Source organism: Schistocerca nitens, chromosome 1 (assembly GCF_023898315.1).
Source record: "Schistocerca nitens isolate TAMUIC-IGC-003100 chromosome 1, iqSchNite1.1, whole genome shotgun sequence".
Taxonomy (NCBI): domain Eukaryota; kingdom Metazoa; phylum Arthropoda; class Insecta; order Orthoptera; family Acrididae; genus Schistocerca; species Schistocerca nitens.
The window spans coordinates 891,945,732-891,967,413 of record NC_064614.1 but is presented as its reverse complement, the minus strand read 5'-3'; the positions used below and the strand labels follow the sequence as shown (position 1 = coordinate 891,967,413).

General features: G+C 40.2%; 1 protein-coding gene across 1 annotated transcript in view; it reads left to right on the top strand.

The window, feature by feature from the left end:
• LOC126191961 (probable RNA-binding protein 19) overlaps positions 1 to 21,682 on the top strand; it is a 130,574-nt gene that overhangs the window by 49,644 nt on the left and 59,248 nt on the right. Inside the window, exons 4-6 of the mRNA XM_049932567.1 lie at positions 9,792 to 10,031; positions 10,140 to 10,422; positions 13,111 to 13,311. Coding sequence (XP_049788524.1) covers positions 9,792 to 10,031; positions 10,140 to 10,422; positions 13,111 to 13,311 — 724 coding nt within the window. The remainder of the gene's footprint in view (positions 1 to 9,791; positions 10,032 to 10,139; positions 10,423 to 13,110; positions 13,312 to 21,682) is intronic.

Here is a 21,682-nt window from a genome sequence, read left to right as displayed (position 1 = left end):
AGTAAACAAACAAAAAATGACTATAAAATTTAATTGTCTGAGAGTGTACGCCAGAAAAGGTTGTAGAGGCTAAGGTGCAATTTCTTATGAAGTTATCATGCCCACATATGTGACAGACTTGCAGGAACTATGTAAAGAACACTTAATGCATTTTTTCTACTTTATTTGTGGCATACAAGGTCTATATTACTTTTTTTCTTATACAGGTGTCCAGTTGCCACAAAATGTTGACACCATCCATTTGAAATGTTTGTGTGACAATTTTTTATTGAACTGTTCATGAAACTCTCACTGTGCTATAAGTACAGGTTTTGACACATCAAGTGCAGTGACTCAGAAAACTTCGTACTGCCTGATGCTGCTTTTAAAATGTGGTATACTGTCCCACAGTTACTATAAAAGGCAAACTGTTCGTAGTTTCTCAAAAACATAAGCAGTTACTGATGCTTATGCTGTTTTATGTATCTCAAATAGTAACATATTTATTAACTTTTGGAACCACACCAGTCTTTTCTAGGGGTAACTTGGTGTAACCTTATATAACCAAAAGAAGTAGAACAATGAAGATTACTCACGTGTAATACAATGCATTTATTTTTCTCTGTCTATCAACATACCTTTCTCTATCTTTGTTTTTGTCATCTTTCTCTTATTCCCTTTCCATCTTTTGTCCCTCAGCTCATTTTTCTCTGCTTCACATTTTTGACTGAAGATGTAGAAGGACTTCGTGAGTAGCATTCTGCTGTTTAAGATATATTTGTTCTTAACTGTGGTCTGAAAGTCATTTCTTGAGAACAATCACCTTCAACTGGAATTATTACAACTTAGTAAAGAACAGTGGAGTATGTCTTGTCTTCCAGTTTGTCAGGATTCACAGAAGTGAAAAGAGAAATATACAAGAGGGGGAGGGACAGTAGATAACTGAGGAAGTGAAATGTCCAGAAAATGGGGAAGACAGTTGCTTTTAAGTCATTGCAACTTGTGATTTGTTTTGTCTTCCAGAGTGTTAAGACCCATGTGGCAAGAGTTTGGAACAAGCTATTACACAGACGGGGTAAGTGCAAGACCTATCTTATCCACACACACAGCACTTCCCATTCCAGTCCCATTACAGGCACCTTTCGGAGGCAGGGTCAGTAGATATGATTGTTTACAATAATTCCATACCCTATCTAGCTCCTGTACATTTTATATATTTCACATTGTTGTTTTCCCTTCATAAATGAACTACTTCAAAAGTCTGCATGTTAACAATTGTAAAGACATCTCTTCTGCCTCAGGAATGTGAAAAGTTAAGAAAATGATGGAATGGTAATTCAGTGCTGTGGTTTAGATGAGAAGCAGTGAAATCTGTTGGGGAATGACATGTCATTTTATACTTCATGATGGTCTGTTATCTGACCAAAATTGATTGTTCTTCTTAAAGCTACATACAGCTATTGTACAGATCATAATTTTATCATCAGCTTCTTAAAATAATGTAGGCTTACTGTTACCATGGTATAGAGAAAAATAATGAAATTATGAAAGAAACCATTGAGAAAAGAGTTCTTCAGGAGGCTAAAGCATGTGCTGAGAATTCAATATCATTCCAGGAACAAAATTATGGTTATAAGATCACTGGCTGTTCATGTAATCAAATACTGCTTTGGTCCGGTTGGTTAGATACAAGAAGTAACTTTATCTGCAGATCACAAGACATGAAAATTGCGTAACACGTATGCTGCTTTGCACTCCACAGTTGACATTGTGTGTGACAAGTGAAGATGGAGGATAAGGACAGAGCTGAAAATTCCATAGTCAGATTTGGCAGGTTTGTGACCTACCACATCATCTAACCATCAAATAATTCATTCTGAGAGGCAAACTCAATTTTTGCCAAGGTGAAGAAGAAGCAAGAAAGTGTTGACAGTTTGCAGGAGTTGATACTTACTTACTTCTGCAGTGTGACAGTGAAATTGAGACTCAGAATAAGCTAAAACAATCCTGGAGACAGCAATATTGGCATGGGCATTATCTAAACTGCTTGGAGAGCTGGAACATTACCAGAAATAAGACACACCTGAGAGCAGAGTCAGAAACTCAAATAGTGATTGCACAAGATCAGGCCTTAAGGACAATGAAATGTGAAAAAGTAATAACGAAAACCACTCAAGACGACAGATGATGAATTTGTGGATTGGTTGGTTGATTTGGGGGATGGGACCAAACAGCAAGGTCATCGGTCCTCATAGGATTAGGGAAGGAAGTCGGTCATGCCCTTTCAAAGGAACGATCCCAGCATTGGCCGGGAGCAATTTAGGGGAATTCGTGGCATACATGCTGAATCTATACGTAGGAGGCTCAGAACTCTTTATGAGTATTTGCATGGTGAGCACGGAACCGCAGACTGTTGCAGTACTTCTTCTTTTCCTGTGCTGCAATCTTACTCTCTGGCTGTATTGTTTCTTAGATTTGGTCTCAAAGACAAACAGATTCCCTGCTTACAACTGAGCTGTCTTGCAGGACATTAATTATTACTCTTCCTGCTGTATTTTACACCACCTATTTTGCTTAATCCAGGTGCTTTCCCCACATTTGTATTTGCCCTGCACTTATCAAAAAAAAAGAAAAAAAAAAGTTACAGAAGTGCGATAGATGTGTGCTAGTCCCCTGACTATGTTGGAATGCACTGTTGACACCAGAGGTGTCAACAGTGCACAAATGCAAAGGTGCCTGTCCATTTATGAGCACTGGGACTTGTTGCGATAGCCACCAAGCCAGGTACTCATTGCTCTGGCTGGATCAGTCTCCTCAGACAAATTTGAATTCCTCAGTGCAGATCATTATGACCCTATTAACTTTCTGTCTTTGACAACATCATGGCAGGAAAGCAAGATTAAACAAACTGCAGAAATTTATCATCCTCAGTTCTTGACTTGCATCCAAACTGATGGAGGGCCTTTGCTGTCTACTAAACCAATGTATTTTAGGGAGAAGATTGAAAATGTATTTGGAGAAAACTCTTCCCTTACTAAATTATGAAATGGTTTCGTCTTAAAGCAGCAAAACCCCAACCAGTCCTGAGCATTACTCTCATGTAAAAAATTTGATGTATCTATTACCGTAACACACCATTACAGCTTGAACAGGGTAGAGTGTTTAATTTTTCACTGAGACTTGCCGCTGCTGGAAGATAAAGAACTGTGCGAAAACTTGGCGAAACGAGTAGTGCAGTTTGTATGTCCAGGCTCATAGACAACAAGGATGACACCAGAGCATTCATCACCCCTTTTGAGGGATATTTGCTTCCTGAGAAAGTCAAAAGTCATGACCTAGTATTGTGTTGTAAAGCCATATCTCTCGTTCCCAATGCAGTCCTTCAAATGCCAATGCATTGGGCATCTGTCTTCCTGGTAGGCAAACAACCCAATTTGTGAAGACCATAACTGACAACTTCCTGTAAACACTCTATGTGAGCTACCTCTTCTATGTATCAATTGCAGAGGTGACAACACTTTATGATCCTCAAAGTGTGCTACCCTAATCAAGGAACCCAAAATCCAGAAAACTGATTTCTCTGATACCCTCTCATATTATGAAGCTAGGAAGAAGTACAATAAGCTATGTCCCATTCCAGTGATACAATCAGCTATGTCCCATTCCAGTGATACTGACTTTTGCCACTATTATGGCCCATTCATTTGCAGTACCTTGACCTGCAGCACCATCTTTGGGGAATTTGATTCTGTATCCTCAGCCTGAGAATTTCAGATGAAGGCTAACCCAGTGACCTCAGACCAGCTGGATCCCCACATGCTGTTAGCTTGGTACCTTCGTTCATCAGTGTTGTTCCACTGCTGCTGGGTAACAGAGAATGATCCTGGGGTGTGACCTGTCTTCTTGCTCCTTCGTGCCTAACCAAGATGCCCTCAACATGATAATTCAGTGGAACTGCAATGGATATTATTGTCACCTGCCAGAAGTACAGCAACAAATGCTCTATTCTAGGTCTGTGTTGATCTCAGAGAATTGCATTTCACTTAGGGACCATTCTCCAACTTTTTGAGGTTACCATGCTTTCGTCGCAACTGTACTTGACCTGTCAGAATCAATACTGACCTTGAGGGAGCATTTGGAGGGATTTGTACATTGGTCCCCACAGATATTGTGAGTGAGTGGACTCCCCTCTGTACCACATTGGAAACAATAGCAGTGTGAGTGCAAATGACCCCATTGATCATTCATTTACCAATGGACAGGGCATTTACTACCCTGAGATGCCCTCCTTGATTCTGCAAATTCTCCCATCCCTTATCTCCTGCTTGGGGTTTCAGTGGACACCACGCCATGTGAGAGAGTACCACGTCATCTAATAAGCGCCTTCTGGTTGATCACTTTCTTTCCAGTCTTAATCTGTCTCTCTTCAATAATGATATTCCTACTCACTGTAGCACCACTCGTGGCACCTTTTCAACTATTGACCTTACAGTCCCTTCCCCCAATCTTGTGGCCTTGCTAAAATGGTTATTATTGATAATCTTGTGACAGTGACCTATTTTTGGTTATCCTGTCACTTCCTTGTCATCACCATGTTGACCAAGGCTCAGCAAAGCATCTGATTAAATGCAGCAAGAAGAAATGCTGGGAGCACTACGACTCCTTCTGGGGAATGTAGCCTCTTCATTCCAGATATGGGCCGAGTTCCTATCTAGTGGGCCACCAAAGGTCACGGAAAGCAATCGAATTGAATCATGTTATATTGATAGACCTAGATTAGAAAAAGACACACTTAAAGTAATTTGGTGAATTTTGCTATTTGGGCAGCTAAATAACTAGTGATGTCCAAAGTAGTGAGCATATGAAATGCAGACTGGCAGTAGCAAGAAAAATGTTTCTTAAAAAGAGAAATTTGTTCTCAATGCATATAAATTTAAGTGTTAGAAAGTCTTTCTCTGAAGTTATACGGAATTTAGCATTTTGCAAAAGCGAAACATGGACGATAAGCAGTTCAGACAAGAAGAGAATGGAAGCTTTTGAAATGTGGTGCTGCAGAAGAATGTTGGGAATTTGATGGGTAGATTGGAAAAGTAATGAGGAAGTACTGAATTGAATCCTGGAAAAAATAAATTTACTGCACAACTTGACTAAAATAATGGGTCAGTTGATAGGACACATCCTGAGACGTCAAGGAATTGTCAGTATGGTAATGGAAGTGTGTGTGTGGAAAGGGGGGGGGGGGGCAGGTAAAAATTGTAGAGTGAGATTAAGGCTTGAATACAGTAAGTAATTTCAAATGGACATTAATTGTGATAGTTTTATCTGCCTATGTAACTCAGTGGTGAGTGTCTCTGGCTGTAGTGCAAAGGACCACAGTTCAGTTCCCAGTATTGCCGGGGATTTTTCCTAGGTGAGATGACTGGATCAGGGCGCACTCATCCTTGAGACCACTCAAGGAGCAAATTGAATGAGAAGTAGCAGCTCCAAGGTCGAGAAAGCCGACAACAGCTGGGAGAGTGGTGTGCTGGTCCAGTGATACCATTAGCAGAGGGCGACGTGGCAGTCAAACAGTCCCAGTTGGCCTGTCAGTGCCAGAATGTGGAGCTCTGCTGGCTTTCTTGAGATAGTTCTGTATAAATGAAGAGGCTTGATCATCGCGGATTACTGTGTAGATCTCATCAAACCAATCTTCGTACTGAAGAAAATAAATGATTGTGCTGGTGGTAGTGGTTGTGGTTGTGCTGCTGCTGCTGCTGCTGCTGCTGCTACTACTACTACTACTACTACTACTACTACTACTACTATTCTCGATTATATAAAGAAGCTTTCACTGACTGTGAACTGCTTCAAGCTCTTGAATCATCTTGTCCAGGCACTGATTCTATTGATATACAGATAATACAATATTTGAATGTGACTCAGAGTTTGATCTACTCTGAGTCCTCAGCTGTATTTGGCTAGAAGGTGTTTTCCCTTCACAGTGGAGAGATAGTATCATCACCCTGGTCCTTAAACAAGACCAAAACCCAACATCTATTGACAGCTGTGACTGATTAGCCTCACCAATGTGCTCTGCAAGGTTCTTGAAAGGATGATAGCGTGATGGACTGTCATGCTGGGTTCTCGAATTGTGGGGCTTTTTGTCCTGCAATCAGTGTCATTTCTGGGAGGGATGATGTACAGCTGACCATCTGGTTAGATTTTGGAACAGCAATCCTACAGTCTTTTTCTAAATGCCAACTTCTCACTGTAGTCTTGACCCACTTAGGCATACAACACTGTTTGGCAGCTTCACATTTTACTTACAGTCCGTGGTTGGCTCCCTACAATTTTTATTCATCACTTTTCATCTAGTTGCTTCGGATTATAGCTGGTACATCGCCCAGCTCTGCATGGGTTCACCGTGCTGAGTGTTATATTCCTGCTCATCCCCACCAATGGGTGTTGGATAGTTGTTGAATGTTGACGACTTTTGAATTTGGTGTCACTCCCAATCTGTATCAATCCCACGTCCGGCCATCCTGATTTATGTTTTCCGTGATTTCCCTAAATCGCTCTAGGCAAATGCCAGGATGGTTCCTTTTAAGGGCACGGCCGCCTTCCTTCCCCGTCCTTCCGTAATCCGATGAGACCGATGACCTCGCAGTTTGGTCTCTTCCCCCAAACAACCCAACCCAATCTGTAACCTTGGCTGAATGATAGCTATAAGGAGCCCTCCAAAGAGCCTCCTCTTGGACACCTTACCATAGCTTCCAGTTTTCTCGCACAAAAACACAATTCCTCTAGTTCTGTTGTGATATCACAGAACGCTATCTGGGTACCCAACATTTGTCGTTACACAGGCCTGACTTGTGAGACTCCTCTTCAATGAAAATGTGACTTGGCTACCCCCTATTCATCAACTAAAGACTATCTGCATATGAAAACTTAATGCTCTCTGCTTCCATGTCCGTATCTCTTGTGGGTCACACTAATCTACTCCATATTTATCGTGCCCTGTTCTTGTCCTGAATGAACTTGGTTGCCAGTCACCTGGCAAAAAGAATGTCTTCTTCCGTCTGAGGATTTCTGTTTAAGTTCACTAAGCATCTCTGTAATACTCATGTGCTGATTGGACTTAACCAATGACAAATCTAGCAGCACACCTTTGTTCATTGTTTCCCTTTAATCTGACCTCTTGGCACCTTTGGTGCTTTGATAAGGCTCACCCCAGTACATCATCATGGAGTAAGACTGGCCACTTGCTCCTTCCGGACTAGTTATGTAGATAGTCTCTTCACTGATTTTACGTCTTCAGTTCCAATGTTACCAACTCTTGCTCACTTTTGAAATCATCATATAACAATTTCCTGATCATCTAATTTATCATATTCTTTTTTCATGTAATGGACGTTGACCCACATACACTCATTCTCTGGTGGTATTATCATTTGCAATGCACCTCAAGACATCTTGCCACAATCTCTTCCTACCCCTGTATATTTGCACAATCCTCATTGTTTAGTTCCCAGACCACGAATTAAGGCTCGCATGCTCACATGACCTTTCAGCGTCTGTTCCTTCAGTTCTTCAGAAGTATCAGGGTGCTGCCATCACATACACCCAGCCACTCGCACAGCCACTGAATTCAGGAAATCCATTTATTGTGGTTTTGATGTGACAATATTCTCCATAAGATTATAACTCACTACAAAAAACAGGAAAATTCCGTGACTCGTAGAAACAAGATTCCTTAATTTTCCATCCTGAAAATCCTGGAAGAACATCCCTATCCAAAAAAGTAATATAGTGTTGCACTTACTGGTCACATATCAGAGACCTGTTGTAGATGGTGAGCTGAACCAGATCCTTGTTTTATGAAACTGGTTAGTTGCCCTGAGTATAGCTTCAGTGATGTAGCTTGGCTGTCAATGTTGTAACCTTGTTAGAGGCGGTAATACATGATGTCTCCTTATGGAAAGAGCATCTGACAGCTGCTTCTTTCTCAATGTGTAGAAGGTCATTGGTGCTGTTTGAAGCTGTTGGATAGCTTCCAAGTGGGGATTTTGGGTACCTGCTTCCATCTCTTCTTTCTTTCACTACCATTTTTCATACCACTTCTGGTGTATTGAAAGATGACTTTGAAATGGGGCGTGTTATCCTCCTTAGGCAGTTTTTAAGTAATAGTCTTCAGGGTAGCGATTGATTGTGTAACATACTTTGTACAGACTCCAACTTAATGTGCTCTGTTTATAGACTATTTTTCTGTTTTGTGCTCTTCTTCTAACCACACAACAACAAAAAGCAATTTATAATTAGCAGTTTGTTTTTAATTTTTCCACAGCAAGGAACACTGTTCTTAATTTTCATCATTTAGCAAACTTTCTGGATCATAACTGATGACAGGCACGGTTGAATGATGACTTAATCCTTAAATAAAGTTAATATTTGAAATTGTATTTGCATGGAGATCATCTGCTCCACCTTATTGACTATTTGTATGTGCATGCACATCATATGGATTTGCCTGACAAACATATTAAGAAGTAATATATCTAAAAACAAAGATGATGTGACTTACCAAACGAAAGCGCTGGCAGGTCGATAGACACACAAACAAACACAAACATACACACAAAATTCAAGCTTTCGCAACAAACTGTTGCCTCATCAGGAAAGAGGGAAGGAGAGGGAAAGACGAAAGGATGTGGGTTTTAAGGGAGAGGGTAAGGAGTCATTCCAATCCCGGGAGCGGAAAGACTTACCTTAGGGGGAAAAAAGGACGGGTATACACTCGCGCGCGCACACACACACACACACATATCCATCCACACATATACAGACACAAGCAGACATATTTAAATATGTCTGCTTGTGTCTGTGTATGTGTGGATGGATATGTGTGTGTGTGTGTGCGATTGTATACCCGTCCTTTTTTCCCCCTAAGGTAAGTCTTTCCGCTCCCGGGATTGGAATGACTCCTTACCCTCTCCCTTAAAACCCACATCCTTTCGTCTTTCCCTCTCCTTCCCTCTTTCCTGATGAGGCAACAGTTTGTTGCGAAAGCTTGAATTTTGTGTGTATGTTTGTGTTTGTTTGTGTGTCTATCGACCTGCCAGCACTTTCGTTTGGTAAGTCACATCATCTTTGTTTTTAGATATATTTTTCCCACGTGGAATGTTTCCCTCTATTATATTAATATTAAGAAGTAATATACGCATCCTACACTGTCGAGTTAGGCAGGATACAGTTGCATTTTGGACTGTTCTTATTTGCAATCTTGCTGTTTAGGTACCTCTTAAGCAGTACCAGCCTCTTACAATGGCAAGTACATAAAAAGTATTTCACTCATCATTTAATATTGTGCCTTAAAGTGTGTGAATTGCAAATTTTTATAATGGCAAGTACATAAAAAGTATTTCACTCATCCATTTAATATTGCACCTTAAAGTGTGTGAATTGCAAATTTTATCTGTCACTCAGTCCTTTTCCTTCATCCCTCTCCCTTCCCCTTCAACTCTTCTGCCTGAACAAGGAGCCACAGGCTCCGAAAGTTTGCAGAAGTTAAACCTTTGTGTGTGTGTGTGTGTGTGTGTGTGTGTGTGTTCCCACCACCCACCCCGCACCCCCCCACCCCCACCCCCCACCCCCCACCCTTCCTGCTGCCACTTGGTGAGCAGATTTTTATTTATCGATCTACAATATATAACCAAGTGTGTAGGATAGACACTGCATAGATACTGTATGTTTGCCTAAGTCCTTACTTAATTTAGTTATAAACTAATTCAGCATGTAATGTACAATATTTATTTTCATTACTTTGTTCTGAACAGCATAAAGATGATCCATTATTTGCTGAATTTATGGAAGTACGTGCAAAAACAAGTAAGATACCATGGAATAATGATATTCTCATTTCTAAACCTGAGAATGAAAGAACACTTGCTACCCATGACAGCAAACATTCAGATGATTCTGGCAATGAAAGTGAAGGTGAAGAACAGCAATCAGAGGATGTGAAAACTTTGAGTAACAATGACAGTGTGGCAAAGAAGAATATATCTGATCTTGAGGTAATTTGTAGTTAAGGGCTTTGCGCTTTGATTTCCAATGATGACATTCCAGGGTAATTGTTTCTTAACAATGAATTGTTTCTTAACAATGAATTCTTGCATTTACAGTACCTGAAGCTGAAGACAGTGAAAAATGATGACCATACAGATGTTCCACCATCTGGAGATATTCCGCAAAAGAAGAAGAATGACAAACCACTTCAGAAATTCTTTACTGTCAAAGTCCGTGGGTTGGCCATCAGTGCTAAAAAGAAAGACATAAAACAGTTCTTTCATCCATTGAAGCCAAAATCAATCAGAATTCCTGTCAAAATAAAAGGAATAGCATATGTCTGTTTCAAAACAGAAAAGGAAATGAAGCAGGCTTTAGTAAAAAATAAGAGCTTTTTGGGTAAGGTGATAATGAATGGTGTTGCGCTCATTCTCTCTTTATTATAGTAATATTCTTGTTTGGTAGAAGACAGTCAAGTTATTGGTATTTAAAGGTAAAATGATCAAAGAAGAGACACTTCTTATTACTGGCAAGACTGTTGACGCTTTCTTTGCAGGATCCTCTTTATGCATCTAGGTGACTGAGCATTGATAGTTTCATGTTAGTGGCATTTTGGGATGGTATGAAGCCAGATTGGCTGTCTGCTTTTCTTAAGGTTCACCACTATCTTCTTCTTCTTCTTCTTCTTCTTCAGCACTAAAACCTTTGATGGATACTGACCTCTTCAATAATCTTCCTACAGACATCTCTGTTCTCAATTTTTCTTTTCAGTCCTCGGATCTCCATCTTGGTAAAGTCAGCCGACACATTGTCCAGCCTGCTAGCTATTAGTCGGCCCTTCCTTCTGGGGGAATACAATCTGCCTTTCATTATTTGTTCCGGCATCCTGTCATTGTGTCATCCATTCCATATGTACTTTGTGTGTTATGTATTAAACCGGGGACTTAAAAATGGAAGAGAGGCTTCGTCCCACCATAGCCCTCAGTGGTTCACAACCCCACAACAGGCCACAGCAGTCCACCCACCCCACTGCTGCCCCACACCAAACCCAGGGTTATTGTGCGGTGGCCCCTCCAATGGAGCTCCCTCTGGCCGCCCACAGCGACTTTTGTCTCTCCAAGCTCCACAGGCCCGTCTAACTGAGCCCTGCCTCTGGATCATCGGCGAAGATACTCTACAGCATCAATACTGAGCTGCCAGCCATCATTCTCAGAGCCATCACCTTCTCCAACGCTGGTCTTCCTTGCTCCCAGTGTCCCTGGATTGATATTTCTTCTATGAACTTACCTTGTGAATCTATTTCTAATAGTGACTGTCATGACCAGTGTCACAATAGGCCCTGACTTTGTCGTATTCCCTACCAGATCATGAGGATCTACCAGAATCTACCTTTGTTATTATGTGTTCTGCTAGTAAAGTATTACACACACACAACCTGGGAATTGTCAGTTACTGTGTGTGTGCCTACCAGTCAGACCACAAAATTCTTAGAATTTTGTAACTATCAAAAAATGGGAACTCCAGGTTGGAATATGAACAGTATTTGGAAAAGGATAAATTGCAACCCCCTGTAAAGAAGACCTGTTGAGTTGCGGACTGGCACAATGAAAATACTGTTACACATTTTAGCTTTCGGCCAAAGCCTTCTTCAGCAAAGAAAACACACACAAGCAAGCACACCTCATGCACACATGAGTGCCATGTCCAGCAGCTTGGACCGGAATGAGGCTGTCACATAGCACAGAAGCAGCATTGTGGAGGGGCATGATAATGGAAGGGATAGCAGGGTACAAGTGGGAGGGGGAGGAAGAGTAGTGACTGTTGGTCTGAGGTGCTGATGGTAGTGGTCATGTATATGAGGTGTGCTTGCGTGTGTGAATGTGTGTGTTTTCTTTGCTGAAGAAGGCTTTGGCCGAAAGTTCTAATGTGTAACTCTTTTCATTGTGCCTGTCTGCACCGCAACTGGTCATATTTACAGTGAGTTTCAATCTATCCTTTTCATAATATTGTTGATACTTTGTTACTATAACTGATGGTTTGGTAATACATGACCTGACAGCACCTGTGCCTTTGCAATTCGAATTATTGCATTCTTCGTGAAGTTTGAGGGTCTCATGTATCTAGCATACCAAGTTCAGTAGTTTTGTCTTGGTATCACTCGCAGCAAATAAGCTGCACTCTTAGGCTCCTGCCTAACCACACCCTCAGAAATCATACAGTATTTGGAAAAAGCGGTCAGACATTTCTGACAAGCAAGAATGCACATGTCATTGCTGATCTTTTCACTCTCTGTAATTGAATCTTTCATTTTTTAATCAGATTGAATCAGAAAATGGAATAAATTCATTCCTGAGAGAGTGCGGACTTATATGTAAATGGTATCAAATATTGCAGAACATACTTCTATGACATAACAAAGAAAGTCCCAGAATCTGTTACAAACTCGAAAAAGCTAATAGAAGGATGGAAAACTAATTCATTTAACTTCATTATTCCACTTCTTATCTCACAATACCACAGTGGATGCTTACAACTCTCAGTGAAATTATCATTCCTGTTAACAACTCCCAAAGGCTTTTACTGCCGATGAGCCATTAACTGGTGTTCAGTTATAGCACTTATGTGTTTGTGATAAATCTTTGATGTGTCATTAACTTGAAACAGTATTCTTTCAGAGCACATAAGCTATAATACAAAAACAACTAAATGCAGTGAGATCCAATATGGGGTGTCGTAAGTTGTTTTTTCATCAGCTGCTATTGACTTTCATAGTTGCACCAAGTGGCATCATTTTGATGTAAGTTTTCTGTGCAAGATTCGATTAACACTAGCTTCTCCCATTGTATTGTGAAAATAATACATAAGGAATATGTTGAAATGCTATGTTTTATTATCCGTTTTTGAGATTCTCAAATTTAAATTCGTATTTTACTGAATATAGCATCATGGAATAAGCCATTATAAACTTCCCTCTTAAAAAAAATTCACTTATGGACTTGTTTGTTGCTGTAACATTGAGTGATAATTAGAATAAAAGCATTATAAATGCCATTTTTCAGAAGTTCTTCCTCTTTCATTATTTTGTAGCTGGTCGGAGGATATGGGTTCTGAAATACATTTCAAAAACTGAAGAAACAGCTGAAGAAAATCTGCATGAGAATAAATGGAAGGAACAAGAAAATACCTTGAAAAATGAAGAAACAATTGCTGAATCAGGGAGAATATTTATCAGAAATCTTTCATACACTGTCACAGAAGATGATATTGAAAAATTATTCAGTAAATACGGTGAGTTGTTAAAAATGTCACATATTAACATTACCAATAAATTTTAAGTGATGTTACAACAAGCAGGGTACTCCAAACAATTAACTAAGACTAGTATTTCTACGTGCAGTGCTGTCACACTACTTTGGGATTTAACACTTGGGATTCCATATATATTATTGATGGAAGATATGTAATTACCGTTTCCTGGCTCTGTACAGATATTAACTGTATTGTGTTTGCCATGCATTATGGCTTGCTTATGGGCTCAAGTTTGTGTTGATCAAATACAATACTTTTCAGGAGGCTAAATACCTTATACTTTTGTAAATACTTTAGAATTAAAGGAGATCACTCACCAAAAAGGGTTACAATAAGCATACACAAAAAAAGAAAACTATCTAGTTTTCAGAATAATACTTTTTCAAGCAACAAACAAACGAGCACACACACACACTTGCCTACACCCTTACATAGTGCCATCTGGACAAACAGTGCCAGTGCTGCATATTAGTGGCTTGGAGGGAGGCAGTTGGTTTGCTGGCCAAGAATGTGGGAGGGAGAGGTGGCAGGTACGCCAGCTGGGCATGAGATGCACGGTTGTTGGAGGGAGGGGGGGGGGGCGTAGGGAGGCACACGCTGACAAACTGAAGGTAAGGTGATATGAGGCTTGAATAGTATGGGGGTGACAGGACGAAGGAAGGGGATACTGTTGGGTGGAGGGTGCGGGGGCAGTGGATTACTGGAGACTGAGGCCAGGACAATTGTGGGAGCTAAGGATGTGTTGCAAAGATAACTCCTACCTGCGTAGTTCAGAGTAACTGGTGTTGGAGGGAAGATTCCACATGGTCCACATTTGAAGCAGTCATTGAAATTGAGCATTTTGTGCCCAACTGCTTGTTGTGCCACCAGGTGGTCTACTTTGTTCTTGCCAACAGTTTGGCAGTGGCCATTTATACTGGTGGGCAGCTGGTTGGTAATCTTACCAACATAAAAAGCTCTTCAGTGTTTGCAGCAAAGTTGGTATATGAAATGACTGCATTCACACATGTCCTGTCCTCTGATAAGATAAGACTAAAGGGTAAGATAAGCCTATGAATTGAAGGAGTAGGAAGTGCTGCATGGGTGGTTTGGGCAGGTCTTGCAGCTTGGGTTACCATAGGGATATAATCCCTGTACCAAGGGGTTGAGGATGGCATAGGGATGAACTAGGATGTTGTGTAGGTTGGGTAGATGATGGAACACCATTTTAGGAGCAATGGGAATGATCTTGGGTAGGCTGTCCTTCATTTCAGGGCATGGTGACAGATAATGAAAGGCCTGACAAAGGATATAGTTCAGTTTTTCCAGTCAAGGGTGATAATGGGTGATGAGGGGGACACATGTTTATAGCTTATTCTTGGGGGTGTGTGAGGATATGTCAGTATGACTACCAACCCGCTGTCCACTGGAATGACCCAATTATTTTGGCTGGAGGCATAGTGATGGTAAATTTTTTGAATGATGCTGCTGCCATTTGGCTGTCACAATTTTTATTTTATTGTTACATGATCCAGATTATGGGCTTGACCATTTTCAAGTACATATAAATAACTTTTTATACTCGAAAATGGCCTAAGGCCAATATCTGGATCATATAACAATAAAACAAAAATTTATTACAGTCAAATGGCAGCAGCATCATAAAAAAAACAACTCTACCAAATAGTTTCCTCTTCCTCCATTCTGTCATCACTTCCATATATTCACATCCCCACATCACCTTCAGTCTACACTGCTCCCCAACAACTTTGACAGCTGTGCATCTCATGCCTAGCCTGTGTATCTGCGACCTGTTCCTCCCACATTCATAGCCAGCAAACCAGCTGCCTCACTCTGAGCCACTAGTTAACCATTCCCAATCCCTCGTCCTGCCTCTTTCATTCTTAGCCTGAAAACCAGCTGCCTCCTTGTAAGCCACTAACCGCCCACCCCCCCAATCCTTTTCCCTGCCTCTTGCCTCTCTCTTCTCTCTGACTCTAAGCACCCTACCCAATACCATGCCCACCATAACCTGTCCTATGTCCCACCTACTGAAATGTAGCACTGGTACTGTTCATCCACTGCCCTTGTAGGGGCATAGAGGTGTGTGTGTGTGTGTGTGTGTGTGTGTGTGAGTGAGTGTGTGTGTGTGTGTTTTACTACAGCTCAAAAAAGGAAAATATAGCAAGTGCCTATCAATTACTCAACACTTCTGCTTTTCAGTGAATGGTCTCCTTTAATCCTTTAATTTGCTTTCTGCCAAAACTTCCTACAGTGTTTATACCCTGTGCTTTTCATACAACAGTTTTGAATGAAAATTGTTGTCATTTCTAAATAAAGTTTCTTTTTCCAATTTTTAACCTGAAGTTTGGTTCAATGGGTAAGTACCAGAATACAACTCCTAAGGTCCAGGGTTTGCTCCCCAATTCATCCTACCACCAGCAGCAATGATTTGTCAGTGTGAAAAATGCCAAGTTCCCAGCATTGTTACTTAAGAATCTGGACATGTTACATGTAGAGCTCTTGGATATCATGTGTATTCAGTACTGACAGAGTAATGCTACAGTCTGGGCCTTATCAATTTGGCCAAGACTGTTCAAGTAGGAGGAGATAATGTCCCTTTCATGTTCCTAGAATATCTTGCTTGAATGGGTCGTATGAAAAGGTAAAACCCTGTGTGAAGACTTTTGAGTAAAATGTGAGGGACTGTTTTTCAATGATTTTCAAGTTAGTTGTGTGGCACAGTGATAAGTGCATTGTCTGGTAGCTCACCAGCTCAGATCTGATTTTTGCTGCTACAGTTTTCTGCCCCTTCCTCACAATGTTAAACTGTTAGTCATAAAATGGAGCATTTTGTTAAGCAGCATGAGTGTTGGTACCTACTTTTGTTAGTCACCTAAAGTAGTTAATTGGATGTGGAGAAAAATGAGTTTTTTTCAGTTACCAAAGATTTTCATTTGCATTGTATGAGTGCTGTAAAATCAGGTAATCATACAGGAAACTGTGGGAACAGTTCATTATATGGCAATCAGAGATTACTAAATGAGTCTGTGTATGAGAGCTGATACTGTATGCACTTATCACCTAATGAGTACATAACATTCTTCGTAAAAAAAAAGGTGAACATAAATGAGCTCAGGGTGTTACTGTTGCTGCTGTTTTATTGATTAAGGGATGCCGATCAACATTGACCACACTTCACTAATGTGTTACTTACGACCAGAGAGTGAAACTTAATGAAAAAGAGTGGTAGAATAAAAATATGAAAGGGTATAAAAAGTGCCAAAATAAATCTAAAATGTTAAAAGCAGAAAAGGTTGTTTAACTGAACCAATCTGAGGACTGAACTGTATTTTTCTTCCCAGTACTCTGTGCAAAAGCTGGGAAGATGGAATCTGAACAAAAGTTTGGCAAACATCTTACACTTCAGTGTTTCATCACCTAAAATAGTCCTCAACCAAATTATGGATTGTATTTTCATGTGTGAGTCGGTTGCTTTCTTCTAAAATGTAGTTACAAGTTGTTGTACTCAACAAGCACCAAAACGGGTTGGCCATATCACTGGAGAAATAAACTGTGGCGGGAAGCCTGGTTGTAGGTTTCAGTGACTCACTTGTAATCATTTTTCACTCTCTTTCATGTTAGACCTTGTGCCTCAAGAGTGATGACATGGCAACCCAGTGGATGGTATACTGTGCTATCATAAATGTAGTGCATGTCTACTTCTTCTGCTAAATATCATGGATGACTTGTAGTGTACTCAGGGAGTTGGGGGAAATGAGATATTTTGTATCATAAATTCATTTTAAATGTCACATTGCCTTTGAAATTCCTTGTATATTTCCTCTGTAGATAGTAAATGGATCTTGATCACATCATCAGGGAAAACTGTAGAACAGACAAGATTGTCCCCCACTTGGACCATACATTGTTGACTAATATACAGTTGTGGTGCTGGTATAAAATATTGGCCTGGAATTATGAATGTGTGCTGAAAAGTAATGCCTCCAAATTTTTTATGTGAAAACTCTTAAAGTTTTTTACATAAAACAAACGTTATTAAAATTTTACATCTTTATTCTTCATGTCTGCATACTTGTTTCTCAGCTTAAACACCTTGACGATGAACACATTTATGCCAAGAGATCAGTTTGTTGATATCGTCATTGTAGAATGTTTGACTTTGTTGATGGAGCCACAACCTCACCTCTGCTTGCAAGGCTTCGTCACTATCAAAGTGATGTTGTCGAAGATGTTCTTTAAGGTTTGGTAGGGACCGATGACCTTTGCAGTCTGGTCCCTCTAACCCCACAAACCAACCACCTAAGATTTGGTAACAGAAGAAAATCAGATGGAGCCAAGTCGGGACTGTCTAGAGGATGATGGATGACAGCGAATCCAAAGTGTTGGATCGTTGCAGATGTCGCAGCACTTGTTTATCTTTCTGGCATTGTCATGCTGAAGGAGACCGTGCTTAATGTGTGGACGAACTCTTTGAATTTGACACTTGGTTACAGCAAGCTGTTTCTCACTCACCAACAAAGTTACATTACACATTGCCATGTTACATGTTACAATTCATAGCACTCTAGTGGCAGGGGGCTACAAATATGTAGACATTAAGAATAAAGATGCAAAATGTTAATGATGATTGTTTTATTTTAAAAGCTTTAAGAGTTTCCACATATAAAATGTGAAGGCATTACTTTTCAGTGCACCCTCATAGAATGTGGATTACAGTAATACTGGACCTCATAACTAACCAAAGTGGCAGTTGTCTCTACTCTGGGGAAAAGCTCAATTTGCGAAAGACAGCAGGTGCCATTAGGGTCATGTTTGCTTTGTATTGCAAGGTTGATTATAAAAATCCATTTCCATGGGTAAATGTTTAATTAGTTGGAATATGAGGGATTGTTTATCAGGTAAGAACCTATATGCTTGTTGCATAATGAGAAGTTTCCTCCAGGTTATTAGTGAAAACTCACCTGCCAAAGCCAGACTGTGGGCATGCGGGTATCTGCGATGAACCTAATCCCATCTTGGTGGACAGATATTGTTTGTGTAAGAAAGCCACCTACAGTGGTGTTAGGTTGTTAAAGGTTGAGAGGTATCTCATGAACTCATACTGGAAACAACCTGAATAGTTTACATGACTTCAGGACCCAAGTGAGGTGTCAGCTGACCATGTGCACAAGGTCCTTTCCTAGACACTTAGTGAGTGCAACTCTGTAATAACTGCTGGACTGTGTGTGGCCTTCCTTGGTTTGAGGAGGGGCATCAAGAAAGCTTATTTTCATGAGTCAGAAAAGTTTCCATCCAGCCATGTATTATGAAAACTTCTTGGTGGTTGACTTTATCTCATTTCTTAGGTGTTGCAGCATGTTGCATTGTGTTTGATTACATTGAGAAACAAGTTTACGAGACTCGGTCACTGCTTAATTCAGCTACCTTAAAGAAAAAGGACATATATATTCATGAATTTTCTTATAGTAGATGTTCCAACTGCCTTCCTCAGAGGCTGCAACGTATCACATCATTGTTGTTTCGACAATGTCTTTGGGATTTGTTTAAAGACATTCCTATTTGAGTATGACAGCGATTGGTAACAACCTATGCGGGCCAGAAGTTCTCCTAATGGCCTCTCATACTGTTTTGAAGCTAGTGGAGTAATTTATCAAGTGAAGAAACACTAGCCATGTCCTCTTTTTGTTCTCTTTGGGAGTTCTTCAATCTTTTGCTGCCACAGCCTAAAGCACTGTGAGGTTTTCAGCAGTTGGTCAGCATTTGAACTGTTATAGAACCAAGTGTCTGCTCATAAGTGCAAACCAGTCTCTCTTAAACACAATCTAAAGACCAAAGGTGCAGTATCGACAGCATCTCTGTTGACTGCACCCTGTGTGCTGAGTGCAGCTCGTGGCTACACAAGAGACAGCACTTTTGACTCTCCCACCAGCGTACTGCCAGGCGAGGCCACCTTCCATCGTCTCCAGTGAGGGGTACTATGCATATATGCCACTAGAGGACACTCAGATCATGTGACCCCGTTCCACACAGATCTGATTAGACAGCATCCACAATCCAGAGCTCGCCCCTGATACAGTACATCTAGAGATTTATGGACATAAATGTGGATGACTGCAGTGAGGAACATTGCAATGAAGCAGCACAATACTACTAAATATAATCAATGTTGAATCAGCATTAAAGACTGGTTGTTACAGTCAGTAACCTTATCATCATTTGCATATAGCTCAGTACCAGAGAAGAACCTACTGTATTCAGAGTTATGTATAATTCAGTTATTAAGTGTATATACTGTAAATAAACTTAATAATGTGTTATCTTTTTGTAGATGTGTGCTTGTGTTTATTTGCCACCTCCAGTACAGATACAACAAAGACACCAAAGTACACTCAAGAAACAGAAAGAACAAGGCAATTATTACTTTACCATATTTACCGAAGAAGATGTACTGAGATAAAATTCAAAGCACAAAGGCGAAGAAATGGGAAATGTTGGGAACAAATCTCAGGTCAGCCCCTTCCAAAATAGCAGCAGAAAAAAAACTTAATTGCCACTGTTAATGCTCATGATAAAAAAAGGGATATGTTGTAATGAGACAAGTGTGGAAGGACTCAACTGAACAGCTGCTAAACATTCTACTACCGTGGACTATGCAGAAGAGGACAATGATCAATGGCAGCGGCTTATGAGACTGATAAATATGCCACACAATGTGTCGCCAATAGTCCTACCATTTGCACAGGGGGAAGATTGGGAAGCAGTACATCTGTATTTGTATGCTACAGCTTACCTATAATGAGTTGACTGTCCTGGATCTAATCAGCATGTTGCTGGAATGGGAAATGTATTGAGGATGCAATAAATTGGTTACAAGAACTTCGTTAACATCCTGGAAACTTTTCATCATTTTGGTGGCCCTCCCTTTTCACCAGACTTAGGGAGTTGAGAGTTCTTGGGTGCCTTTGTTTGATTCTGCAAGATTACTGTAAAAAAAGAAAATCTTCAGATTATCATTTCAGAAGATTCTGAAATGCAGGTGAAAAAGAAAAGTAATGAGATTTTAGCTCTGGTGTAGAGCTGGTGCTCGCGTAACGAGCAGCAGGCGGCAGTAACTGCGGACACAGTGACTGTTACTGCTGTGGTAATTGATTTTATAGTTAAAGGGGAAGCTGAATTAATGACAGTCCATTAGAATCTAAGCATATTTTTGGACTTAATCTGACACCTGAGTCGAAGCAACAAGCAAAACCATAGCCAAAGACTTGTAACAGTTCAAAGATGATAATTTTATCAAATGGAATTATAACAACCCTAGTTTTTCTAGTTTCCCAGTGCATAAACATTTAGATAATTAGGCTGCTCCATGCATCAATCTGCGACAGATGAATGGTTGTTTCCCAGATTTTTCCCATTTCTCTAAGAAGAACATATTTTATTATAAAGTCAAGAATTTTATGGAAAACAATTTTTCTCGTGAATTTTTTGTTGGGAATGCTGTGCATAATGACAGTTAGCAAGCAGGTTTTTACTGATACCCAATCAAGAAAAGTTTTTGTTGAAGAAGCTGAGAAAGAGAAGAAATTCCAGGATGAATTTTCACTCTGTGGCCTAATTTGTTGCAAACAATCTCTAAGGCTGTGGATAAGCCATGTCTCCGCAATATTCTTTCTTGCGGTGATGCTAGTCCTGCAGGTACTGGCGGAAGTAAAGATGTGAGGGCACTTGTGTGTCATGCTTGGATAGCTCATTTGGTAGAGCACTTGTCTGCAAAACGCCATAGGTTCGAGTCCTGATATGACACCCAGTTTAGTATGCCAGAAAGCTTCAGCAGAATAACTTTTTCATAGGAGTATTAAGAATTATGCATTACATGTGATTTAATTACGTATGTGCATTTAATGCAATAAACAATCGAGTGGGAGAGATGAGAAATGTTAATTACTTGTCCTCTGTTCTATAGCAACTGATGGTGGCAAACTGAGAAATTCCTTCTGGTGTCTGCAAGCTCACCCTTAATTGTTAATAAATTGAAGAAACTTGATAAAGTTATCTGAAATTAGTTCCTCTGACAATTTGTCTTATTGGATTATCACTTTATCTTTTGTTTCACTGTGATTGCAGTTTTAGGGGTATGAAATATTGGGAGAAAATATGAAGGTTTTTACTTCAAAAGAGCATTAGCAATGATTTAAGTAAAAGGTAAAGTCTGCTGTGTATTGCAGCAGTAAAGACTTCGTTGTATGCATGCAGCAAAGCTAAAAATCTGTTTCGTGCAAATTTCTGGTATGACTGAATCATTTAATCTCTCTCTTTAAATGCAGAATCTTTTTTTCTTAGCTTACACTGT